At 43.9% G+C, this 27,586-nt stretch overlaps 1 protein-coding gene across 3 annotated transcripts; it reads left to right on the top strand.

Moving 5' to 3' along the window:
• The first annotated feature begins 3,824 nt into the window (after positions 1-3,824).
• Positions 3,825-15,318, top strand: lrrc32 (leucine rich repeat containing 32). 3 transcript variants are annotated; one of them, XM_061740311.1, is made up of 4 exons: positions 3,875-4,009; positions 6,257-6,377; positions 6,489-6,582; positions 11,903-15,318. In XM_061740311.1, exons 2-4 carry the CDS (start codon positions 6,358-6,360, stop codon positions 13,778-13,780), a joined length of 1,992 nt encoding a protein of 663 aa, XP_061596295.1. In that variant the 5' UTR covers positions 3,875-4,009; positions 6,257-6,357; the 3' UTR covers positions 13,781-15,318. The 3 variants fall into 3 exon arrangements, with proteins under 3 accessions (XP_061596294.1, XP_061596295.1, XP_061596296.1); XM_061740310.1 differs by lacking the exon at positions 6,257-6,377 and having other exon boundaries at positions 3,825-4,009; XM_061740312.1 differs by lacking the exons at positions 6,257-6,377; positions 6,489-6,582 and having other exon boundaries at positions 3,876-4,009.
• Positions 15,319-27,586: the final 12,268 nt, after the last annotated feature.

The raw sequence follows: 27,586 nt of genomic DNA, 5'->3' as shown, positions 1-27,586 counted from the left end.
AATAAAGCGAGTTAGTGGCAGCACGCCGTTGCTGCCCGTGAGTGCCACGGCGCCATTTCCACTGGGGACAGGGGGGACATGTCCCCCCCACTTTTCAAAATCATGTATTTGTCCCCCCCACTTTTACAGTTTAAAAACTAACGGTAGGCTCAGCCTGTAATTGCAAATCATCAAGACACTCTGTGCGAAGGCGATGCGAGAACGGCCCGGCAGCCCCGCTCCCCCTCCTCCCCTCTCCCCTCAGAGCTGCTCCGGGCTGATTTATGGTTTCGCGTCTCACCAACGCAGAGCCTACGGCGTAGGCTCTGTGTCGTTTTAATGGGGAACCATAATTTAGGCTTACGCCTGCGTGTAAAGGTTTCACGTGCGCGTAAAACTCATTATATATATATTTAAAAAAAATCAGTGTCCCTTTAGGGGCTCCGTAGAGCCCCTAAACGCTCTGTAGGAGTCATTTCTATGTGGGTGTGTGTTTTGTGTATGATACCAAATTGGGCCAGTAGGTGTCCTCACTGTTCACTTGTAATTGGTATAAAGGTGAGCGCTTGCAATCAGCTGGCAGGTGTTGCTAGACGGAGGAGCATATAGTTTTTTGACCGCTACACTACGCTCTGCTCCGCTCTGTCACTTTGTTTGGTAGTGGTGAAAAGGTGATCAATAAATGAACATTACAAAAGAAGTGAATCGTAAAGGTCATTTGTTTCATCAGACACAAAGTTCAGTAGAGCAGCAAGCGCGTCAATTAAATCTAGCCTGTGTATGCAGCCCCTCAGTGGCTTTAAGTTTTGGGCTTAGCCGCTACACGCTCTACGGAGCCCCTCATTTGTTCTGTCCTCAGTCACTCTACGGTTGTCGTGGTGGGTGACGAGGAGGTTCCCGGCGTGTCCTGGCACTGCGGCTGCAGCAGCAGCACCAGAGTCCTGACTGACGCTGTGCTTCACACATAGAGGGACACGATCAGCGCTATTATATTATAAGTCTGATATGTGATGACATTATTAAGAGTATAACATGAATATGGCTTAATTTCACCACCTCACCGCCTGCGTCGCCAGTTCCCCATATCTTAAGTATGTTCTTACGGGAGGGTCAGGGTTGGCGTAGAGATACGCAGATTAGTTAGTTTTTTCTTTTTAAATCCCAACCTTTGCGTAGAAGGTGGCTTGCGCATCTTTCAAGCCCTGTTTTGTGCGCAAGCAAGCTTTATAAATGAGGCACCAGGTCTTTGTTTTATAATATATTATCAACACGTGACACCATCCAGAAATGCCTTACCCCACCTTTAACTATAAATGTGGAACTTTGACTTAAAGTCCTGTGGTGTCTTCCAAAGAAATTCTGACACCATGGTGCAACTTTTTTTCCACCAGAAAAAGTCAAATATCACCGTCTGGGGAAAAAAATAAAAATAAGAGAGGTTGGGTCTCTGTTGTCTCTAGCCAGGATGCAAAAACACGATTAGAGGATAAACCGAACAATGATTCTGGTTAATACATTATTAAAAATTAATTATTGTTTCAGTGCTGAGCTGAGTCAAATGTAAAACAGACTTCACTTAAGTGAAAGTGATCAAATAAGAATGCAGTGGAAGTTAATTGAACTTAATTGTCCACCCTGGTGGAAAATTGTCTCACCAAAAGCAGCCATTAGAAAAAGTATCTAATTATACAAATATACTGCACATTTTACATAAAACAGAATAAAATGAAGAGAGAAATAACACATAGATCAGTCCGTGCGAAAGTCGGCCCACAATGCTGCTTGCATTTGGGACGAAGAGCCTCTTGCAGGTGCTTCCAGCTGCAGGAGGAACCTTGTAGCTCCTCCCGAAGCTCAGCCTCAGCCGTTCCTGCCGTTCTTCCTCATCCTTGGAGAGTTGGGCTCCAAAGGAGCGGTTCTGGTGGCTGTACCGGGCTGGCAGATGCAAATCAAAACAAAAAGGCTTTGTTTTCGTCACACTGATTACAAGCTGCGTTGTCGGACATCAACTCTCCAAAGATTTCATATCCGCCCAGTTCGCAGCTTCATCTCGAGAGGCCTTTGTAAAAGCCTGCTGTGTCGTCAGTTTGCATAGTTTACATTTGTTCTTCTGACTTTTCTCCGACATGGATGACCCACATGAACCTTGAATCTGATGCTGAGTAACTGCACCAGAGTCTGAAGTTACCGCAGGTGGTCTTTTCACATAATCCCAGACTGTTGCCCTCCTGACTGAGGATTGTTGTTTATTTCTCCAAGTCTGTTTGGATCCGTCCTGCTGCAGGATGCACTTGGAAACCGGAGATGCCTCCTTGATGTGATCTCGTAAAGAAAACATCCCCAAAGAACTGCATGCTTGTCATGACCCCAAAGTCTGAAAATTTAGCGTCTCAAAGCTGCTTGTATTTGCTAGTGAAAGTCGATGCCTTTGACAAACACGGCTTCCTGCTGCCTATCCTGGGTGAATGTAGAGGAATCACTTCAATGATAGCTCCTCGGTTGATGACAGCATCAGTTCAAGAACTGGTGACTGTTTCTGTCCTGAAATGATTCTCACCTGTCTGACAAGAGTTTTAGAGTTTGTATCAATCTGTTTGTCATACTGGGGCTGCTGGTCCACCGTGGAGTTCCTCAGGGCTCTGTCTTGGGTCCTGTTCTGTTTAAACTATATGTATCAAGTCATCAGGACATATTTATAAACTATTTCAGCAACATTTTCTGCTTCTTTTTAAAATTCGGACTTTCCATTGTTTTGTCAGACTTGTAGGACAAACAGGGATGCCTTGTGGAGAATTTCAGCTAAAATCTGTTCAAGGCTGCTGTCAAAATGCAAACTGTAGATATATATTTTTCATGCCTTTTGTATTTGTTTCTAGGTAAAATTATGGTAATGCACCCTTTTTGGAGGGAAATCCCCAAAACAGCCTAAAAAAAAAAGGCTCCAAGTTTGTTGATGGTCCAAAACGCTGCAGCGACACCTTCTCGCCTGGAACCAGTAGTCTGGTTCTCCCGGCTCCAGTTTTCCCCATCTCTTCGTTTAGAAATGAGTTAAAAATGTTGGCAATAACTTTCTGCTTGGTCACCCTCCTCGACGTGTTTCAGAGCTGCTGAAGCCGGTTTCATCTTGTCGACTACCGTATTTTACGATTTTACCTGTGAAACTATAAAAGGCCTATTTAAATAACCAGGACTCTGTTTTATCTAGTTTCTTTCTCAAGAGTAAACGGGTGTTTGTGCAGAACGTTTTACTCACATTTCCCAGCCCTGCGAGACATGCAGACAGTCGTATACTCATTCGGGAGTAATTGTCTGTTTATGTAAACTGATCTTACTCATTATATCTTCAGTGATGTTCGTTTACAGTACGACAAACCAGAGGAAAGCCACATGACAGACCTCAGCTTACTCCCACAGGCGTGAAAAGGATGTGTGATTTTTATTTCTTTTTTTTCAACACACCCACATGCCTCTGGGAGACAAATTTAAAAAATCTTTCGATTACTGCTGCTGAAGTTATGCTCTATCTGGGTGGAGACGCGAAGCATCAAAACAGAGTTTCCTTCCAACAGCATTCCCATTAAAGTCTGCTTTTAAAGGAATGCAAATTTATGGAGAGTCACGATTAGATTACAATTAAAATGCCCCAAATTCCAAGTGGAGTTCGGTGTGTGAGAACATGCTCAGTTTCCTGGGGAAATCATCCAACTCCAGGATTAATGGGTGGTATTTTTGGAGTGGGGGAGTCGTGGGGGTTGTGTCTCCTTGGAGCGGTGCATAAAAACTGGACTTCCCAACCCCCCTTATATGGAGGTTTGCGTGAGCAGAGGGAGGGGGGAAGAGGCCGGGCGATGCAGGGTTATTCTCACAGGATGTGAAGTCTGGACAGAAGCTTGAGCTGGGAGATGTGGAGGCAGGAGTCAGCTGAGAGGAGCTCTTCGCTTTCTCTATCGATCTGTGAGTGGGTGTGTGAGGATGTGAGACCCACATGGTCTGGAGGCGCCCCCAAGTTTAGTCGTCAGCTGAACGTCAGGTAAACATATGACTTCACTACCACTCTTTGAGACTGTTTGTGTTTGCATTGAAGTTTACTGTGGGCTCAGACGTTGATGGTTGGAGTTGCATGCATTCACACATTTACAACTTCTTGGCTCTTGGTGCCTGAAATAATGCTCTTGTAGGTTTAGGTTCGCACAATTTAAGGCAAAAAGAGTGCCTGAAGAGAAAAAAACAATATTAGTAATAAAGTTTGAATCTCTTTGTTTTCTGTGAAAAATCTCATGTAAATGTGATTCAATAACATAAAAGGGAATATTTTGTTCCACATGCTCTCAAGTCAGAAGATTGTGATGCGTGCCAAAGAAATTAGTTGTTTCTTTTAGTTTTAGTTTATTTATCCGTTCAGATTTACACACTCAGAACCTTAAAGGCATTTAAAACATGCCATTTTGTTCAGAAATAAACTGTCCAAGGCTTTAAAGCAGCAGGACTGTTCAGATTAATGCAGTTAAGGTGTTGCATGTTCAGTTTTCAAAACGTAACCCTGAAGCCTGGGGTGAAGACATCCTAGAAACCGCTCATTTTAACTAAAGCTAAGCTAAATTGCAGAAGCAGTGTTTGAAAACGTGATGTTTTTGTGAAATTTGTAAGAATTGTAACGTGCAGTCTTTATAAAACTATCCGGTGTGCTCGTCACCCTCCCGCCAACGGGCTTCACGTATGAGACGTTGGTGTTGCTGTTCCATGTTTGGTCTTTACCTGATGTTATGGTCATACATCTTCACTTTGGTCCGAACATCGTTGTTTTTTTTGGTTTGTTCAGATGAAAAAAAAACTGAAAAATGATCTTACATTTGTGGCTTTACCTACTAGAACAACACACAGAGTTGTTTGGAAGTGTCTTTATTGCCCTTCCCAGGTGAGTGGACAACTAAAATCACCTGTTTAGGATCATTGCTGATGTCTTCCCTCCTTGGTATTGTGTAAACACACCTCAATGGCAAATTTGATCAAACTGCGCAGCGTTTTGCTTTTATGGCTGTCTCCACGCCTGCCTAGGATCAGCTCGAGTACATCAGCACATGGCTGAAGTCCTACAGACGGAGTGACGGGGTACTTGGTATTTCCTGTGCTGCTCCTTAGTGCGTCTTAGTTTTAATTTGTCATGTGTTGAATTTCATTTTAGTACATCCACATTTTATTTTTTTATTCATTATTTCTTAGTAATGTAGTACTATAAGAACAAAAGTGGGACATTTATCTGAACTCTTTTACTTTTAATACGGCAAGGAAATGTTTGTTGCTTCCTGTTGTTTCTATTTTAAGAGACTTTTTTTTTACCGCAAGATGACAATAGTACTTTCACCTATGAAGGATGTGAATACTTCCTCTACCACCGATACGTGAAATACCAAGAGTAGAGTAGACCAATGCTATTTTTAGCTCTCCAGTTTTGTGAACTGGTTCCCGACCCGTGACCTGTGACCCGTGACTCGATCTCCTTCTGAGCATCACAAGTTAAATCTGAGGCCCGTTGATTCAGAAACAAAAGTTTAAATGTTTGGACCGTTTTACCTCAAACATTCATGTAATCGAAGCCCCCCAGGAAGTTCTGAGGGGTCTTTTTAGCGGGAACCGACAGGTGAGCGGAGCCTCAGATGAAACCAAGCGTCTCTCCTGAGGCCTGGGTGGAAGATCTCCCCCTGAAACACCCGATCTTCACAAAGCAAGTCATGTAGGATGAAACCGAAAAGCGGAGGTGAAGCGCAGGTGCTTCAGGCTTCTCTGGGGGAACCAAACGTCGTTTTAGTTCTGTAAAAAGCAGCTGAGCAGCTCTTTTGTAGATCTGAACAGAAGACAGAAGTCACACTCGAATGACATTTCTGTGCTTCTCTTCCTCTCTTCCTCATAACTGCGTTAACGAACGAGCTCTTCCACAGAAGACGGGGGGAAACTGTCTCTGCGTCTCCGTCTGACATTTTTAAACACTGATAACCTTTTTTTGGTTTCTTTACAGTAGAATTTCCGTGTTATGGGTACTTACCATTACTTCGACACCAATTACTCCCACGTCGTCTGGTCTCTGGTGACATGCTGTTTTAATTTGTTCAGAACAATGCATCTGGAAATAATGAGCGCAGAACTTGTATCTCATAAGTGATGAGTCACTGAAGTCAGACAAAACAGCCTCTTCTTCTCTTTCACAACAATAGCCTACAGTATAAATACTCAGCACTGATGGAAACCTTGTTGTTTTGCCTGCTCTTCCTTCGTAACACAGGTTTTTCAGCAGAACACAAGGTGGCCAGTGTAGTTGACGTGAGAAGTGCCGCAGCACGAGCTCGTAAGAAAAACAAAAAAACCCCGTCGGTATTTTAGGGCATGAAAAACCCACCGGGAAGGTCAGTAGGTAGGCCCGGCTTCCTTCCCTTTTTCACTTCTATCACCTCCAGCATGCTTCCTGCATTCATGCGTTTCTGACTCATGTGCTCTGGACTCTCTCTGTGCCGCAGCACCATGGCTGCTTCCCAGCTGCTGCTCCTGCTGTTGGCCGGCTGCGTGGCAGCATCCGTGGGTCCTCCCCGGCAGCTCTCCCCGTGCCAGGTGGTGAGTACGAACACAGCAGACGTCTCACCGTGGTCGTGGTTTCAACTCACTCGCTCTCTCTCTTGTTAATGGAGTTCTTCCTTTAATTACCATTTCAATCAACACTGAGTGTGTGGTTTTACAGGTTGCCCATTGCAACCAAGATGGAAATGATTGTAGCACGTCCAGATCAGCTTCTTTGACTGTCTTATTTGTATTTATTTATTTATTTATTTATTTATTTATTTGACAGGGACAATGCAGTCAAACATATTTACAAGCTTGCAGCTGATGTGATGCATGTAGAGTTTATAGCTAGTGCTAATTCTCAACTCCAGTCCCCAGTTGGGCTCTTCAACAACATTGCACTACAATATAAAATGTATATACATCAATTAAAAAGACCATACAATTCAATAATACAATAATGCAATATTCCATTTACATTATATAAAACCTTCCCTCACTCACTCTCCCACACAAATATACACACTATTTACAGATGAGTACAGTTTAGATTTTTCTTTAACCAGGTTTTAGTTTTGGTGATGAACATGTTAAACTCTGAGATGGATTTAATCATTATTATTATTTTCATTTTTTATTTATTTTCTTTAAACTTGTTTGCGCATATATGCTGCTTTTAATGTCGATGTAAAGCACCTTGAATCACCTTGTGTTGAATTGTGCTATATAAATAAACTCGCCTTGCCTATATTAATGCTTAATACCATGCTGGTAAGAACCATCCATCAGATGGATTTAATTTCTGATGGCATTGAGTTCCAGAGTTTATAGCTCTTATAGGAGAAGGCTGACTGTCCAAAAGTTGTCCGGGATTTTGCAATTGTGGTTTGAGGAGGTTCTGGTGACTGTTGCTGTTTTGTCTCTCAACAAATCGACAAATTGACTTAAACCGACCTGCTTTAATAGTTTCATAACAGTGGGTCCTGATCTTTTTGTTTTTTTTTTGGCACTGATGATGTTACAGTGAAAATGTGCATCATCGTTTCTTCATGATTAACCGTTTGCTGGGAAAGAGCAGAAAGCCAAGAGTTTTATGACGGTGATGGCGTTGACTTGGAGTCACACAACAACGCACTCAGGGTTCCAGATAAACTAAACTCGCTGAGTATGAGTTGAGCAAGAAATGAGCTCACTCTTGGTTTCAAGTTGTAGTTTCTAAAAATAGCGTGCTTTGAAAGCAGAAGGATGTCACATTGGTTCAGTGTGGTCGTCAGCGAGTCGATAAAATCTGTGACGCAGCATTTCTGCATCACCGCCGTTGACCCTTGTTAGGGAGGGAGGGAGGGAACGACGGGGCAAGCTTTGTGTTGTAAGAGGAGTCCTTCCCGACCTCACCGCCACGATCCGTCCTCCTTCCTTGCGGTGAGACGGTCCACTCAAGGCTCCGGTGGGGACCAGCAGTCCCACCTGAGACGGCTCCTGTCTCTTCCCCTGACCCATCTCAGCTTTGACCAGAAGCTCTGTCTGCTGCGCTCAACATGTGTGTCAAATCTTAAACCTTGCAGCTTCAAGACAGGAGTACAGTATAAAGTCTCATTTTGTGCAAAAAGGTGCTTAAATTGACTGAAGGAGTCCTTTTTCTGTCTGCTTGGGGCAGTTTTTAGCTCCAGATTGATGCTGAGCTGGTTGGATGGCTCCACAAAGGATGCTGTGTTGGGGGGGCTTGAACGTAGCACGGAGGAGGGACGTCAATCACTTGGGTTTTTTGAAGCGTTTCAGACGCTTACTTAAATCTTCACGAGGTCTTTTTTCTTTTTCCCAAAAATATTTAGCAGTTTCTATGTTTTCTATAGAGGGAACTATAACGGGGAACAAAGAGAGATTATGTTTGGGGAGGACAGCCACCCCCTGATCACGAGCCGGCGAGTCCTTCAGCAATAACTTTCTGTCCAGACCGGTGACCTTTGCTGGGGGTCGTTTCCCGTGTCGCTCCCCTTCCCGGCTGGTGCTCTTTGACCCAAGCTGCAAAACGAGCCAGCAAGAACTAAAACAATGAGCCCAAATCACACATTTTAAGCTTTGTGACTTACGGTTCAGTGGTTTCTTTTGGCAGAACTTGATTATTAGGGCCCGAGCACTGACAGTGCGAAAGCCCTATTGTATCTGTAGGAATTGTTCTAGTTTTTTTTTTTTCTTCTGTTTTTTTTCCTCGTTATTTTCCGACGAAATTAGGGCCTTTTTTCCCCCTAAACGTGCCCCAAAAGTCACCAAAGCCAGGCCTGGCGAAAAATTTGATATTTAATGGTTTGCATTAATGGGCATGGCAAATTGGCTCAACAGCGCCCCCTAGAAAACTTTGTGCCTCAAGCCCCACAATATGGTTTGACATACATGCACGAAAATCGGTACACACCTGTATCATGTCGCAACTTAAAGAAAAGTCTCTTGGTGCCATGGCCGAAACCGAACAGGAAGTCGGCCATTTTGAATTAATCGTGTAATTTTGGCGCAGTTTATGCCATTTCTTCGGCAGTTAATACGGTTTTGTTTCCTTCACCTTAATTGGTGCAAATTAGCCCTGCCCCTTCTTCTGATTGGTTGATATTTGATAGTCCCTATTTTCTGGCATAACTTTTGAATGGTTTGACATAAAGACTCGTGGGTGGTGTCATCTGACATGGTTTTGAATCCTTGAACATAATTGGTGCAAATTAGCCCAGTCCAGGCCTGAATACATCTACATGCAAGTCATACAATCTTCGGCTGCAGCACGCCTGAACGTGCACAAGGGTGCGAGGGCCCGTTCATCGCTGCTTGCAGCTTTAATTTCCTTTTGTAATTCTAATTTAAAAAGTATTCTCTCATAACTTGGTACTTTGTTTTCAGGATTGAGGCCTCTGCAGGCACACGGGGAACAGTTTTGTTTATTCTTTATATGAAGCCTGCAACCTTTGGGGTTCCTGTCCTGCATGTTTCAGGGGATGGAAGTAAAGAAGTGTAGCACTCGTTATCTCCAGAGCAACTACCAGCTTGTTTACCAGCCTTCGCTCAGGCAGTCGGCCACTTGTGAAGAACAAGGCGGAAACATAAATACAGTTTTATAAAAGGATTAACATGAGCTTTAATCTGATCATAACTGGGTTGTACACGGACTGAAACAGACTCTCACGCTGTCCTGAGATTACTTCTGTTACAAACTTAATGAACGTGTAGTCAAAAGATCTACCTATTTGGATGGAATTTTATTGTTCCAACCTTCTCAGAAACCACGAGATGCGTTCGGACATATTGTTTTCTGTGCACGTTTGTTGCAGTACTAGTTCGTGTTATTGTGGAGGATGTGTGTTTAAAAGTGATCCCACGGGCAGCAGACCTGGAGCGAGGTGAGAGGGTTTGTTTTTCCAGGTTTGTCTGATAGGAAATCGGCTAATTGCTACTATGGAAACGCCCGTCTCTCAGTCTCTGACGCGGCTGGGGTGAAGGTGAAGGTGATCTTGTATTGTTGTGTAAATCCTGCTCTGCCGGTGTGCTGGGACATTCACTGTGTATAGTTTATAAATGATGAAGATACTTTTAAGTGAATGAACTTCCTCGAGCCATTTACTGAAACGATCTGCTGCAGCAGTGAGCAGAGTCTCTGAGGGACTCGGAGGGACTGAGATCGATATTCCAGTGCGCCCCAAACTAACGGCTAATGCAGACTAATGCACACCCTCTGCTCAGCGTTTTTTAACGCAGACTCTCCATGAACACAAAATCACTTCGGCTGCCTCATAATTCAAAGAAGGTAAAGAGTGTCGCTGGTGCGCTGCAGCTTCATCAGGATCACTGTTCCATGAAATAACATGCAGTCTGGAGTGGTAACCAGCCAAAATCAGGCTCAACAAGTCAAAGAGCAAAGTAGACCATTTAACAACGTGGACATTCAGTTAGGAAGTTTCCATGATGTCAAGATCTTTAGAAGAGTCTTGAAGCATTCAGTCGTGTTTCAGTTGAATGAGTCTTTACGTAGTCAGAGTTCTGATCAAGTACTCAACGACCCGCTGAACAGAACTCTTTAATGAACTGATAAACTGATTGTGTTGAGGGATGAAGATAAACTGAATCACTACAAGCAGGTCAGAGGGAACCAACAAGTAAATGCTGAGATGATTAATGAAGTAACTGAAATGGATCAAGGCATTAATCTGGCGTATCTGAGACCAATGTTGACAGACCTATCAAACAAAGTTTAAATAAGTAAACTCCTCCTACCATGACGCTGCCTCCTGCCGTGCAGCGAGAAGTGAGTCCGAATATCAGTGGCCAGTCGCCCCGGATCAGGTCTGACGGGGACTGGAAGTGGTGATGGGAGAGCAACTGGCCTGGCTCGGCCTCGGCAGGCTCCTGCCCAAGGACACTGTGGCACTTTGATTGATCCAGCAACCTTCAGGGTGGATGATGAGTGACTCTGCCTACGATCCCCCGGCCAGGCAGGAGGGCGTAACGAGAGAGATGATGTGACACCATGGATGAAACCTCAGTGCTTTAGACTCCTTTAATGGCCATCAGGGGCGACCGGTCTGTAAATTACGGGCCGTATAACTAATGAGTTGTCATGACAACGACTGGCATAGACAGAATAGGTTCAATTTGGCTTCTCTCAGACCGCTGAGGTCTCTTATCAACTTTGGCTGGATTTAATAAAATCCTGAAGGCAACAAGTTCTCTCGGCTCTTATTTCCCGACCTGACGTCAGCTTAGGTCGGTGCATGTAGCAGATTTCTCTCCAGTAACCTCAGGGCCACATGTTATTTAAACCATCTCATAGCTTCCTTTGAAGCTATGCATGCGTGCGGAGGTTTAAATGAAGACTATCAGAGTTTACACAAGCGGTGGAGGATCCAGATGATGATGCATTCATGATACCTTCTTATGAATGTGCCTAACATGTTCCTCGGCGCCTGGTAACTGATGAAAGCTGTTTGCCCTCCAGTGTTTGTTTACAGCCAACTTGTAAGCAGCAAAGAATGTCCTCTTCAAAAAAACCCACAAATATTCCAAGAAGCTAAATGTGCTCTGCGGAGAAAGAGACAGCTTTACGACCTGTTTTTGGACACAGAATCTCTTTGCCTTATGGTTTCCATTATAAAGCACATCTAATAACATAAATATTGAGTTTATTTGGAGGAAAAAAAGATAAGCTGGCAGTAAAGGTGTGAGCTGCATTACTTTAAAGATAAACAATCATAGGTAAACTATCTTGTTTTATTTTCTAACCAACAGACCATTGTGAACCTCCTTTCTCGTTGGGGTCTGAACATCTGTGTTGTGTCGCGGTCAGGAGATCTGGCCACGTGCCGATGTAATCAGACATGTCTGTCTTTGTTTGCAGGTCCAGCACGATGTGTTCTGCAGCAATCTGAGCCTCCGAGGTGCACCGCTCAACCTCCCTCACCCCGTCCAAATGCTGGATCTTTCACGAAATAGGGTTCAAAACCTGACTCAGGAAACTCTGGCTTTCCACACCGGCTTCCACTACCTGAATCTTCACTCAAACAAGATTCACTTCATCCAGCCCGGGCTTTTCAAAGACATGACGGATCTGAGAGTCCTGGACCTTTCCAAGAATCACCTCAATGTCGTTGCAAGCTCCAGAGTAAACGTCGGCCCTCTCACAGCTGTGGAGTCTCTCGACCTGTCGAGTAACGGGCTGAGCACGGAGATGACGGACTATTTCCTGGCCGATTCGCCGTCGCTGACGAACCTTTCTCTGAACAGCAACAGCATCACAAAAATAGCTCAGAACACCTTTAGTGGATCTTTGTCGCTGAGGAAAATCAGCTTCCACAACAATGTGATCCTGGAGATTGAAGATGGAGCTTTTGAGCCCTTGGACAATCTGACCGAGCTGGATCTGTCCAAGAACTCAATCATGTGCATCAAAGACTTTAATCTGTACAACTTGGTGGTTTTAAATCTCAACAAGAACAGTATTGATAATTTTCAAAGCACACAGTCGAGCGGGCTGTTCAAGCTTCGCTCCCTGGATCTGAGCGAAAACAAAATGCTTTACTTCCCACTCCTCCCGGAGATGAACACACTTGAATATCTGGACATATCACGGAACCACCTCCAGGCTGTCAATGTCACAGGAAGCAAGGACGAGAGGATGATCATTAATCTGAGTTTCTTGAGATTCTTGGACATGAGCTACAACCAACTCCAAAGCGTACCAGAGTCCTTTTTCTACTGCATGGGTTCACTGGAGGTCCTGAACATGAGTAAGAACTGCATCTCCTCCTTTTCTGTCACTAATAAAGAAGTCCTGAGGAGAGTGAAGGTCATCAACCTCAGCTATAATTACCTGCAGACTCTAACCTTTAAGGAAAACTCTCTGCAGTGTCTAGAAAAGCTCTTCTTACAAGGAAACGACCTCACAACTCTGGATCACCAAATATTTCAAAGGCTCCCGAGCATCAGATGCCTGCAGCTCCAGGAGAACAACCTGAAAATCTGTACTTCTGAGCAAAACCAACAGGAAGCGGTTGTGACCGGCCAGAACCACCTGCAGCTTCCTGGCTGCGTGTCATTTACTTCTGTTAAGAACTTGCACTTCCTGAACATCTCTGAAAACAATCTGAGGACCCTGTGTGCAAATGCGTTTGTGAATACCTCTCTGAAGGTACTGGACCTGTCGTTCAACGCTGGTTTGGAGTTGCACGATGGGTCCCTTTCTGGTCTTGAGCATTCCCTGGTTCACATTTTCCTGAAGGAAAATAACATTTCAAGTCTCAACACTGAGCTGTCCTCGCTGAGGAGCATCAAACATGTCGACTTGTCCGCCAACCAGCTGAGCAGGTTACCAAAGTTGCACAAAGACTCGTCCATCGAATCCTTAAACGTGCAGAACAACAACCTGGTCACGCTGGACCACCAAACCTTCCACGTGCTGGAGCACTCGCTGAAGACCCTCTACATGGGCTCCAACCCTCTGAGCTGCTGCGACAGCATTGGCTTCCTGCACATGGTGAGGCACTCGAGGGTGGTCGTTCCCGACATCGAAGCAGTGACCTGCGTCCACGACGATTTCTCGGAACCCGTCAGCATCGTGAACGTGACCAAGGAGATGTGTCACCGACCAGAAGTCCCCAAATATGCCAGCTTTTTTGTGGTGCTGTTGATAGTTGTCTTGGCCTGCCTCCTGGGGGCCGTGGTGTTCAAATGTTGCCACCTAAGGAAACAAAAGCACATGAGATCTTTTAACGCTTAGAGTGAAAGAACGTTGCAGCTGAGACGCACGGGGACTGAAGTGTGAATGTGCACTCTGGAGCCACGCTGAGCCGCCTGACGCCTCCATTCTTGGATTACTCCCGTGAGCATCTACGGCCAGATGGCAGCGACAGGAAAATCACAAAAAAGAAGGTTTAGGATTAGCCAAAATGGACTGATCCGTCTTTAAAGCCCTGGCTTTGTACAATTTAAGATAATTTCAGTTCACACCTGCAAGCTTTTCACACACCTTCACAATATCTAGGAAGAGGTGCCCAAACCAACAACTGCAAGTAAAAGTAAAACGAACGTAGCATCATAAAAGTGTTTAGGTTCTGTTTTTTTTTTAAATGGAGAGCATCAACATGTTGCTTGAAGGTCAACTTATCTTGAGTTATAGTGCCAAGGTATCTTCACTGATGCCGGACTGCAGGAGGACTCTGAAGTCCAAGTCTGCCACCTTCAGCGAGGACATCGAGTCATCAGCGTATTTGATGACTTCTTGAGCAACATTAACTCGCAGTGAGGATGGGATAACGGTGTCCATCCGAAGTTTGGGTGAACTGAATGCACTTTTAAATTACAGTTTTTAGTAGCATCTGGTGAGAGTTTGAAGAATGGGATGAAGCAAAATGTGACGTGGCTTTACAAAGCAAGTCCACGTTTTTAAGACTTAAACATGAAAAACAAATCCTGCTTTCACTGAGACTTGGAAAAAAAACACCAGAGGAAAACAATAAAACCACTTCTTCATCACCAGCTAACCTACAGTTGCACAGGTCGTCCAAGCACACACGCCTCACGCAATTTATTGAATGTAGAAAAGAAGAATACACACTATAATGCTTTCACGTGACAGCAATGTAGCATCAACACCTCTGACTGAAACACTCAACTGAATGTTTGAGTTGTGCTCCTTCAGGTTTTATTGTACAGACTAACTGATATTGGTCTTTTCATGTTCAGAATCACTATGTTTACATAAACTGCAGCATTTGAAACTACGTCAGGGGTCGGCCTGAAGACAGGAAACTAAGGATAGCAGCTGAAATTATCTTGTAAACACAGTAATCAGATTCCACTTGAAGGCAGTAAATGTTCCCAGTTTCCTGTTTGCTTCATGTCCTGAGCTCCCAGATGTTTGGATCCGTGGTTCCTACGGTCCTATCGTTCCAGCGTCCTACGGCCTGAGAAGTTCCCAGGATTATGTGTTTCTGTGCTTCCATATCATGAGGATTACAATTTTTTACGGTTATATATATTCCTAATTATTCATTTTTTAAACATCCCAGTATTCAGATGTTTTCTCGATGCTAAATTTCATGCGTCCGCTGTTCCCAACAGGGCGTTTCTTTGTGCATCAAGACTCCAACTTAAGCTTCGGCTTCATGTTTTATCAATTTCACAGTTTTTGCCATTTGTTTTAAAACGACTCCCATCATGAAGCAAATACACACCTGCAGAACATCTCCTCAGGCCCCCAGCAGGAGTTGTACCAACATGTGGATCCGCAAGACGAACACACTAGAACTGGTGAACATGAGAGTAGACTCCCGGTGAGGGAACCGTACTGGGAACATGAGAGGGATCCACCCAGCCATCGACTACCCGTATGCTTACTTCAGGTAGTAGATGGAAGCTTTATAGTCGCATCAGTCTTCCCGTGCTCTACTTCTGACCTTTCAGCGAGGTAGCACGAAAGATCGGAGGCCTTTGCGGGTTGACAGAGGGCTGTTGAACAGAAGATAAACCCGTTTCTGAGACGGAGGAAGATAAAACAGGCTGAAGGATTGTTGACACTGAAACAGATGTTTTTCTGTAAGCTGAGAATCAAAAACACTACTAAAAGGTCGTCAAACAAAACGCTCTTTATTCATGAAGTAAGGTCAGATGAATGTGTTTAAGCAAGGTCCATTTAACCTTTATATTGTTTGCACTTTAAACTTCCTTATGTTCGTGTGGTTGTGTTGGACTTTGCGACTGTTGACACCAGAGATGGAAGATCATGTTGAGACTTCCATACAGAAGAAATGTCAACATAATTTATTTTATTAACTTTAGAAACGAAGCTAGTTATTTTTAAAAACTCCTGAATCGTGGTGCTTCTTCTTGTTAACGACATTAAATTGTAGAAAAAAAAAAGATTTTGCTGTCGTTAATAACTGTTTTTTTTTTTTTAAGTATCTTCATCATACTATTTTTTTAATAAAAGTTTCATGTTTACACACAAGTAAACATTAAATCCAGCACTGAATGTTAACGGGGTACACCACTATAGCTGTGTTGCATCCTGAAACCAAACATCTAGAGGTCTAGCAAAAAAACAATCCTTTCATCTACGTCAGCAAAGTATGGACAATTTGTACCAAATGAAAACTATTTTTTTTAAACACACTGTCTCAATTTCTTGTTTTTGCATAACAAATAAAAACTTTCTGAGATCCACCAGACGTGTCCTTTTCATTCTGCTTCCACTATGCTGTGTGCATACACAAAGCAGTGCAGGGCTCTTTAACCGAAGACTGTCTTTTGTCCTCTATTTGGTGGCCCCCAGCCAACACGTCCCTGACTGACGTCTCTGGTCCCTGCTGGCTGTATTTAGTCTGTGATGAATAAAACACGGCACTGGCAGAAAGAAAAAGTATAAAGTTTCCGGTGGGGGACACACAGCTGTGCTGGCTTTGGGCCCAGTCACTGCTGGAGGAAGGAGCTTCAGCAGGAAGTAGACGCCAGTCCGGCCTCACCTGGAGGTGTTCATAACGTGACCCGTCCAGCCGGCCTCTGCCTCTGAAGACCCGGTGGGTTTTTCTCAACCACGTCTTCTGCAGGGTTTGCCATTATCCTTGTGCCCCATCACGTCTTTCAGCACTCACTTCACCTCTGTTACCACCTCTCACGGTGGAACGGTGGAAGTCAAGCCCAATAAACACAACCCACGATTCAAAGCAGGTGGTTTAAGCATATAAACCTAATCAACAAGTCAAATTCAAGTTGAAAATGAACTCTGTTCTTCCGTTTCGATATGAGAGGAACCCAGGCTGTGTCTGCCCGAGAGTCTAACGATCATTGAACTGATATTTATAAAACGGGCATGTAAAGGTGTTTTTTAAGCTGTATTTGGGTGTACTGCATTAAGGGGGAAGTTTCAAAACATGCCCTTATCAAGAGGGGAATTCCACTGATAAGTTATTATAAGCTGTAATATTTGACTACAGTAAAACGAGGACCAAGGTTATTGGACATGCTGGTGTTTTAGGGTTTTAGTTAACCAAATTACTCAAAAACCGTAAAGAGAGGTGAAGCTCGGGCACGGAGGAGTGACCCATCACATGTTCCTGCAACTGGCATTTACTTCTATTAAAGTCCCTGTTCTGTTACTGGTTTATGAGGAGAGTTTAGCAGTTTAGGTGTTTAGTTTCTGTCTAAGCGAGATGATCCACTCTCATGACTGTTGGATGAACGTGACGTCTTCTCATACCTGGTTTTTATTTCCAAGATAGAGAATAAAAGCACCATTTGGTAAATATCTACATGCAGAAGTAAGAAGCAGAGCCTTAACCTCCAACAAAGGAACATCATCAGGCCACCATTCCAGACGTGAGGACAACACACCGGGTCAGGGTCCAAAAAAACAACACGGCGGACGGAAAAGTCACATTCATCAGAGAATCCAGGAAAGAACAAGATGTCCATGTTGAAGAGACTCAGTGAGATCTTCTGGAAACAATGTTCCCCTCAAACCCGACTCAGGCAAGACCTGGTACCACTGAAATGCAGGACCCAGAAGGCCAGGCCGGGCCAGGGCGGTGAAGCGTTTACAGGTCTTTCCATCAGACGGTGGAGGTTCAGCTCTGCAGCTGCATCTTGAGGGGGAAGGACAGGTTTCCATCTACCTTTACGGTTCACTAGCTCCAAACTGCACCTCAATTCACTTAACCGTAACCTCCCGGAGCTGCGGTGGACGTCGTCGTAGGGAACAGTAATCAAGAGGGCAGTAAGGGAGGAGGAAACAAGTATCCAGGGAACTTGACCTACAGGTGAACTCAGATAATAACTGCTTGTTGCTACTTAAAGGAGCATGAGGCAGGATTGAGGCAGGATTTATGAAAAAAAATTCGTATACGTTTTAAGTTTTCTAGTAATAATGTCAGATGAAGCGTTCCAAACTAAAAAGAATGAGCGTATCTCTCCGTTGCCTTGAACAGGCTGTGTGCTGCAAAATGTGCTGCAATTCCGGACCGGAATTTCCCGCGCTGTCCTGCGGATGTGACGTCAAATGACGCTGCATGCACGTTCTCTCCGTTCTCCCGTGCCGGCTTCGCTGTTGGCTGCAGTACCCCCGACGGTCGTCGTGGCGCTAATGAGTCTCATTTCTTATTCTTGCCTCAAGCTCCTTTAAAGGCACAAATCAATAAATGCACGTCAATATCCGTCTTCAGTAGCTGGACATGTGTGTTTAACTCGTGGTGATGCCCTGGCTCAACTTTCAAATCAGTAATGTTCAGGGTCGTCGTCCACGCCGTCTCAGCTGTCACGGCATCTCTTGGTGTGACGGCGGTTGGGGGATGACGCAACGCCGTTGAGATCAGTTCATTACATCAGATATTAAAGAATAAAAAACGTAGACGTCTCCAAGCCGTCAGAAAATTACTGCAAGTGACATCACAGGAAGTCAAAAATCTCTCTAAGAAATATAAAAGCACACGGCTACCGGCGCTTTCTTCCTCAGCTTATTTCTGGTTGGAGGCGTCCGAGCAGCTTTATCTGATCTGCCCAACGAGAGTCCCTCATCTGTCGGTGACTCAGGCCTCCACCCGCCGCGGCTCCCCGGAGGGAAACGGCGGTTGATCGGCCGTCCAGGGCGGTGCAGGAAGCTGTCCGCTCTCCATCCTGTGTTTAGTCGAACGGGGAGAAGCTTTTGTCAGGACAGAAACGAGAGCGTTGCAGCTACTGGGCAGGATAGCGACCAGAAAACGGGCCTCCGCTCCTCATTGGCTGTTTTGCTGTTTGTGTTTGTGTTTAATTAAAATACCGACTTTAATCAGCACCCGTGGTTTAGTTTACAGAATAAATCAGCTGTTGTTGTTTCAGCTGCCTACGTGTCCAGCTCTAATCCCCTTTATCTGGAGTCCTGATCTGTTTAGACTGATTTCATGATCACGATGAATGGCATCACTCTACCTGTCATTGAGATGAAGCTGATAGATGGGAGAGTGTCCTCAGAGAAGGTCAAAGTTCATGTGTATCTGCCCCTATCTGTTTCTGTGCATCGGTGGAGCTGTCGGGTTGGACAGCAGAGGTTTAAGTGCTGAACTCCCGGAGGGGCTGCAGGACTCCTGGGCTCTGTTATCTGGGACCACAGCGACGCTGCTGTAGAGTCACATGAGAGTGATTTGTTTACCGTCTCCTGAATCAGTGTGACCACGTTTGTTTTCTAAAACCGCAGAGCTGTGGTACAGAAGCCTCACCAAGTACAGCTGCCGTCATCCCAGAGATGGAAAACTACTGAAGTTGTGGACAAATGAACCTGGAGCTCATCAATAATGTATAATGTGTTTATTTCAGATGTTTTTACCGTGCTGGCTCCAAACACTTTGACTGATGTTTCTTAATCCTCACAAAGTAGCTTTTAATCCCTGAAACTAATCAAACTAAATACATAAAGATAGCTCATGTAATAATTTTCAACTGTTGTTTGCAGCCTCCAAGAAAAGGTTTGCCTTGTTTTCCAGAAGTTTTGTTAATGAACTGCTGGACTGAAGCTCGGGAGCAGGAGCCAGTTCTCCTCCATCCAGGAGGCTGTCAGGTCGGTCCTCAGGGGAACAACCAACATCCCTGATTTCTCTTGTGGTAGTTTCATGAAGGGCAGTATGATATTACCGGTACTGCTTGATGTTATAACTGTCATGTCGGGACTTCTTGTGATCCATTAATCCTGTTTCCTGTGTCTGTGTTTCAGCACACGTGTGTTCAGGTCCTCGTGTCTTTAGTGGATTGTTATTACTCTACAGCGTTTCTATTATTCTGGTCTGGTTTAACTGAGGTCCCTGAACGCGTGAGATGACTCAAATGTCTGGGAGCTGCAGCTGAACTGCTTCTGCTGGACGGTTGAAGAGTCATCATCACCCTCTGCTCGCGCACCAGCGCGCCCGGATCTGTCCGTCAACCTCTGAAACGCCATGATGGGTTTTCAGAGTTTATCCTTTTTCCGCCGAACTCGAACTTGATGATCTTGTTTAGCTCCCACTGGGAAGCATGGGTGTGGGAGTATAATGCTGTGCTGCTTCTTGGTGATAAGATGCGGGAAAAAAACGGGATAAAAATATTTAAAAAAAAAGAAAAAGAAAAAGAGAAACCAAAGTCCAGGTCCTGTAGGGTTCCTCGTGTCCAGATCTCAACGCTACATGAAAATGTGTCTTCGATATAAGGGAATGTGACTCTGAAATAAGGAAAATAAAATGAAAAAGAACTATAAATACATTTGGTTTGGTGATTTTTTGATTTAATAAAAGGGATGATTATTTTGACCTCAACAATGAAGAGACGAGCGTGAGCGAGAGCAGGGGCGGGGGGGCCTTGGACTTTATTCATTTTTAAGGCTTTTTCTTTACGACTCATGATCGTAATCTTGAGGTAATATTTTATGCAACATGGTTTTAAGGAGACCTGAATTATCAAGTGAGTTCAACACAAAAAGCTTGATAAAAGCTTAGTGTGTCACTAAACGTGGTGAGAAGGCCTCCCTTCCAAACATGGACCCAGACTAAGTGAACTCGGAGATGAAATGAGACTTCTGCTCTGCGCTCTGTTTATTTTTCCAGCTATGCATCATCCCTCCGGGGCGAAGTGAAAGAAAATAGACCATAATGGGAGGCCTTCTTCCCCGGGGGAGCACAGGGGTCGTGATCGTTCAGGGAAGGGACACCATGTTTCTTCCAGATCACATGTACACATGTACCAGACTTTAACCCCCCCAACACAGAGGAGAGTTTACCACCTTCACCAGCCACCAAAAAAGGCACCGTTTCCTCTCAGAGGCGCATTCCTGTTTTCCTGTTGTAAAGTTCCACCACCTCTGTCTTGTTTACGAGACGAGCAGCGATAGAATCACAGGAAGCTGATGGGAAACATTTGCAGTTCCTCAGCCACTTTTCCTCTGCTGCGAAACGGGGCGTTGACTCATTGGTGAACCTGCACTCGCCATTATTTGGTCACGCTGAGATCAAAAGGCCTGTGTCGTAACACGAAGCGCCATCAAAGCTCGAGTCAGCGATGCAGAAGCAGAAAAAGTGAGACAGAAACAAATCTGGCCGTCCACAAAAACACGACGCCGTATGAGTGTCCTCTTGACCTCCTTCTCTGTCAATAATCATCACATTTCTGTTGTTTCTGTGACAAAAATCTGCTGATTTCATCAAACTACTGCTGCAGTAGGTCAAGGTTCAAGAAAGTCTAATCTGATCAGGAAACGGTTCCCGGTTTGAAACATGCTGAGAAAACAACATGATTACAGTCTAAAGTGCTCTCACAGGTCTGGATGTGAGCGTACGCTGGTCGTTGATGGCGTGTGGATCGTCCCAGATTGACCCCGCCCCCGCCCCCGCCTCCGCCCAGAAACAGCTGGAACAGACTGATGAAGCTGCTCTGACTTCATTCATTAATGAATTACTATAATTCTGGAACGTTTAGCCAATGAGAGGCGTGTAAAACATGCAGCTACCAACATGGCCGCTCACAACGCTGCGAGGCGGTGGGATTGTCCCTCAACACACACGCACACGTGTGATTTCTATCAATTATAGCAGCTGAAGACATTCAAGTCTGGTCCTGAAAAAGACGTCTCGGTCCTGATCATGACCCCGGATGAAGCTGTGAGGTCAGACATGTTTTTATTTGGTTCTCAGAGGGATGTGAACGTGTTTATCCACCAGTTGTTGAGACATTTAGACTCAAAAACGAAGACTTGAACGTCACATTGGAGTGAGAGGAAGACCCATCTGTGAGCTTTAAAGCTGTAAACACTTGTTTTTGAACTGGCGAGCAACACAACGGCGGTATTATCCCCTCAGTCAAGTGGTCCCCCCGCCGACTCAGAGCTAAATTAACTTTTCATTTCTCGGCGTAGCAGTGCTGATTTGTGCTGCATACAAGTCATACCAGAGGGTGTGCATGTAAATACGACGCGTCAGTGATTTAGCTCTATTTCCATCTGTTTCGTGTCAGGACAGTGTCTCTGGGGGTGTTGCAGGGGAGGTGAATGTGCTGATTGGTTCCCGGATCTCCAGTCTCGCTGACTCGCAAAGTGGAAGCAGACAGCATCCTATTATTAATCTCCGTTATCCCAGAACTCTTATCAGTGACTTACCATCAAGAAGCATGAGACGGGTCACGGGTCAGTCATGAGTCAACGAGCCCTCTCTTAATCCTACGTGTTTGTGTCTATGTACAAAAAACAAACATGATCTGATTGTACCTGGTCTATGTGGCAATCCTAAGTACCTGCTTTCTCCTTCCATAAGATATAACAAAGTGCTGCTACTCGGCAGTTCTTGATCAGCACCAGCTTTGCAGACCTCTGTAGATGCAGATGTCTTCATCCAGTTTTGCTCCTCTGAAGTATTCAGGTGTGTGTTAACACAATGCCAAGAGGGAATGATATAAACAATGGATTAAGACAAACAGTCGTTGTGGCAGATGTACCTGGAAATGGTTATAAAAGTATTTCCAAACAATTTCGAGTTCGTCGTTATGAAGTCAGAAAGATTAGTCAAGACAATCCCTCCAGGTGTGGACATCCCACTAAATGTACCTTAAGGTCAGATGTAGACCTCTGAAAAACATCCATCAAACAAAAACCAAGAACATGTTAGACGTTCAAGCCCGTGACAGTACAGTTGGACCGAACAAATGTTTGGATGCGTTTTTACACCTGAAACCTTTTCTGTTTGAAAAGAACAAGGAAGGATATCCGAGGTTCACAGAACAGACCACAGAACCTCCCAAACGTCGTTATACGGACAGATGATACCAAAGTTGAGCTGTCTGGCCTCGATGCTCGATGTCACTCATGGCGGTGGAGGTGTGATGACGTGGGATCCTTCCTCTGGGAACCCTGACCTAGAGACGTTTGCTGGTCTGCCTGACAGCTGAAGCGCGGTCCAGACTGGCCAATGCAGCAGGACACCGATCCGAAGCCTGGCATCAAACCTAGATCAGATGGAAGAGTCAAGGTCCTGGAAGGACCTCGTCCTTCGACATTCTTGACTCTCACACTAAAGACCTAGTAATGAGCCTTTAGCTGCATTGTAAATAACTGGGCAGCGGACAAAAAGCAAACAGGACACAAACCCTGGAAACAATGCTATCAAACATCCGACATCTGCCGGTCCTGCAGAAACTAAAGAACCAACACATGTACTCAGTCTGCTTTGAGGTCTTTCCAAGAACCTTTTTCTTTTTTTTGAGCGCTAGAAACTGATTTAGCTCAGCTGCTTCAAGTTTACGAGCAGGTTGATGAGCAAGATCTTGGGCACATGTTTGTGAGCTCAACAAAAGTTGTGCCAAGTTTTCCATTTTATAGTCCATGTCCAGGCTGCGGGGGTGGAGTCCAAGCCAAACACGCAGCGGTGGTTTATCTCATGTGTCTTTTTTGTTTGTGGCCGTGTGATAAGCTGGCAACCCGTCCAGGGAGTAGACCGCCTCCCTTCTGTAGACAGCTGGGCCCCTGGACCCTTCCTGACCCTGAACAGGATGAAGCTGGTAAAAGAAATGGATGGGTGATGCTTTCATTTTCGTTTGGACGTGTGTAATACTCACGTTGGACGGTTTCCGGGCTCCTCGCAAGGCCACACAAACGGCCGAGCACGATCACACCGTCCAATTATGTTGAAACGTGAATTAAAAGTGAATAAAAATGACTTCTAAAGTCCATAAACTGATATTGAATTTAAAATGAAACATAGAAAACTATCAAATATTAAAAATGAGAAACTTTTAGCCATCCATTTTAGCCACCCAGTGTTATTTTATTGTTAAAACTTTAATTTTCATTTTCAGTTAATATACGTCTTTCTGACAAATATTGTTTGTTTTCCATGTACAATGAATGCATTACACGGCAAAGGGCAGTTTTTTCACTAAATACATTTTTTTCAAATTTACTCTCGGCAGCTCCGGTTAGAGAAAGGAAATAAAATAATCACTGAAAATTATTATTTGTAACTTCCAGTGATGGTCAAGTCCTGTGATGGTTTAGGCCGAGGAGAGTCGAATATTGTTGGAGAATATCCTGGTGTGTGTTAAAAGTAGGCATTTACCGGCCTGTTTCTGGTGTGTGTTAATCAACAAATGGTGTATGAACAAATAGTGTGAATAATTTGACACTTTAGACTATAAATCAGTCAGGATATGCTATTATTTTGTGGAAGTGATTTTTTTAAGCTGCTAATGAGTTGCTAGCGGCGTTAGCATTGAAAAGCTACGCTCTCGTGTCATTTTTTTAGTTAATATGCACTTTTATTTGTCCCACTGCTCATTTATTGTGTTATTTTGTTTTTGGATAAAGGGAAATGTATTGTTATTGGGCAGTAATTATGACAACTTGAAGCAGTACAGCATTTTTGACCTAGAGATGATTTTAAAATCCAAATGTTGGTAATTTATTTGGGGGTGAATTATACATTTTACTTTGCACATTGAGTAATTGCTCTGCCTGTTTTGTGCAGGCTGGTTTTTGTTGAGTCATTAGATTAGAGGATGAGTAGTGCTGTCCACGGACTGGAGTCCACTTGAGTCTGAAACGGACATTCTGGATCTGATGGCACCTGTTTTCCAGGAGGTGGTAGGACAAAACCGGATTTCCCATTTCCTTTGGAAAATCTGTAGCCTATATTTGTTTTATTTTTTTTCCATCTGAGATATCAGTTTAAAATATATATATATATATATATATATATATTTTGGGTCAGGCCTGACACAAAAAACTGATGCATTAGGAAAAATAAATAATAAGCAACTGGTCAAATCTAAATTCTAATGAGGAAAACTCGAACACCTGAAATGGACAGTGTGAAGAACTGCACAAAAAGAAAACAGTAAATGAACAGTGTTAACAATCAGAACTAATTAGTAACAGAGGTCATTCAAGTGATAGAAATTAATATTTTTTTCACTGTTGTATTTGTTTTTTTTCATGTCCATGTTGTGAAACAAGATTAGATTTTTTGAGTCAAGTCTTTAATACTTGATAATACATGCTTTACCTTTCGTGAAGAAATTGTCAGTCTCTTAATGTGGTGGGAGGTTTCTTTTTTGTCCTCTAAGCAGTTACCATTGCCAATATCCTTACAAATCCTAGTTATTTGAGCTCTGGGTTGTTTAGACGGGTTGTGTTCTGAAAAAAACAAATTGATTCAGATTTAGATTATTTTTTTCCTGACTACACACAAAAGGTTACATTTCAGGAAAAATCTTGCTAAATTTAAATTTGATGATGCACAACAGTGCACCTTCAAGACGTTGCCATATTGGCAACAAAAGCGAAGACAAAAAAGTGGCACCAGAAACACCCGGAGGAGGTAAATGGGACTAATTATGTTAATTAGCCACAGGTCCGGTGTAAAGAAGAAGAGGGAAGAAGGAAAGAACGGGTGTCTCACGTATAAAGATGGATTTCTCATGTGATCCAGAATGATGCATCGACGGTTCAGCATGTCGTCCAACATGCAGGTGTTGGAGGCTCCATCATGTAGTAAAAACCTGCTGCAGACACACACACGTCTTCAGGGTTTAGGGACCGAGGCGCAGTGAGAAACATTAACTTATCCTGATGTGGTGAGACGCGTTCCCGCCATCACGTATCTATTTTTACGGATATGTGTGTAGGTTGCTTGACGATAATTTCACCATAATAAATTTAGGAGATAATGTGTTTTAAAGTCTTATCTTCAGCCCCCAAATCAAAATAACTGAAGGTTTCCAGCAAAGAGCAGCTTCATCAGTCCTTAGAAGCATCATACGTGAGCGCGGTTTCAGTAAACGTTCCTTTCCCTGTCATACTTTGGAGATACATCTTTGTTCAGTTTGCTGCTGTGATTCTCCAAGTAGGAACGAAAGACTAATCCTGCACTCACTCTGACTAAAGGGCAAGAAGAAATTAAATCAAGTAAACTCAAGCTCGAGGAATGCTGCTCCGGCCCCCGTGATAAATTACAGACATGCTGGAGGAAACTCCTACCCGACTGCGTATGCCCATAACTTTTCCTCAAGGGTTCATGCATCTGCAGTTGTTAACAATGCAAACATACCGCCACACACATGCTGCCTGCTGTTGTTCCTCAGCTTTCAGTTTCTAAGTACCGGTAAGTGAACATTTGCGCTACGGCCGAGCTCTCGGCCTTCGGTGAATATGAATAAATCAACAATATGCCCAAACAACATGCCGTTTTTACATGAAACAGAGAAACTGATCCATGCGAGGGCTCAAATGTCCCAACAGGAAATGAGATTTCTGCACAGCTAAATAGTTTTTCCTGGTAAACCTACATTGGGAGCCGGTGTGAGGTGATCTGGGCGGAGGCAGGTTCAGTCCAGCAGCTCATGTCTGCAACCTTCACACGAAATGTCCTGCTTTTCTCCAGCATGCAACTCAGCTCTTAGTGCTAAGCAACATTTGCTGTTAGCTTGTATGAACGTTGACGTTTGCTACAACTTCTACTGCTGAAAGATCTTTGCCTTGGGAAGAAAAGTAACACCTTCCTCTCTTAAAATACCTTAAAGTCTTTCGATTTCCTCATTTCTTTAATACAATTACTCTAACACCAGAGGGTTAGACCTGTTAATAGATGAAAACTATTCACCAGGCAAATCGCCTGTTCAGTGAGGAAATATCCCTTCTAACTACTCAGCTCTAACTAAGGGAATTCCTCAGGGACCGGTCCTGGGGTCACTTTTGTTCATTTTATACGACATCCTAAATCCACATCTGTCTCTTAAATGTTATTTCACTGCCGATGACCCTGTAATATACCGTGTTGCCTTAACACCTGACCACACAACACCCCTGAGCACCTAGTGTGGGATGGAATGAGTCTTAAGTGGCAACAAAACAAAACAAATGATGTTTTCAGCTCTTTCGTTTTCATGGTTCTGAGACTGAGCTGGATTCACAACACAGACGTATGTATTACATACTGCTCTACTCTGCCACATATTCTTATTTTTCTTGCCAAAAAGAGACTTTTCTCTGCCAGTCAAACTCATTTTTTTGACTTTTTCAGTAGTCGAGTTCTCCTTTGACTTTTGTCCGTCGACCTCTATGTAGTTCATAAAATGAATGGACAGTGTTTTCTTTTTAGATTTAGTTCCAACAATAAGACTTCAGAGTGAGTTTCTTCTCACACGGTGAGAGGTCATGGTCCTTGTCATCTTTACAGTTTACATTTAGTCAAAAAACAATACTTACAACTCTCGAGCGAGCAGAACAACTGGGAACAATCACAGCATTTCGACCATGTGGAGCTACAATCATTCATTTGGTAATTCAAGTCATATGAAAATTGAAAAATAAGACCAAATGAGGCCAGTTTTATTGTTTTTGGCAAGAAAGTGCATCTAAAGGTTCCAGTGTTACTTCTCATGCAGTAATGATCATACATAATTGTTTTTTTTCAGTTGACTCGTCAGTTGTGCCAAAACTTCAAACATAGCTGTGCAAAACCAAGAAAGGACTGTAAATGATTGTTTCCTTTGATCCCTCTGAAACTCGGGGGTGACATCTGCTGCTGCACGCAGCCATTCCTCAGCCAGG

The sequence above is a fragment of the Cololabis saira genome, chromosome 14, assembly GCF_033807715.1.
Source record: "Cololabis saira isolate AMF1-May2022 chromosome 14, fColSai1.1, whole genome shotgun sequence".
In the NCBI taxonomy this organism is placed as follows: Eukaryota; Metazoa; Chordata; class Actinopteri; order Beloniformes; family Belonidae; genus Cololabis; species Cololabis saira.
The sequence above is the reverse complement of the archived record's forward strand: the minus strand, read 5'-3'. Positions and strand labels throughout refer to the sequence as shown.

Coding starts and splice junctions, on each gene's coding strand:
- lrrc32 (XM_061740310.1), top strand. CDS start 3,882: ATGTGGAGGCAGGAGTCAGCTGAGAGGAGCTCTTCGCTTTCTCTATCG. Junction 4,010..6,488: donor AGTCGTCAGCTGAACGTCAG/GTAAACATATGA, acceptor TCTGTGCCGCAG/CACCATGGCTGCTTCCCAGC. Junction 6,583..11,902: donor AGCTCTCCCCGTGCCAGGTG/GTGAGTACGAAC, acceptor CTTTGTTTGCAG/GTCCAGCACGATGTGTTCTG.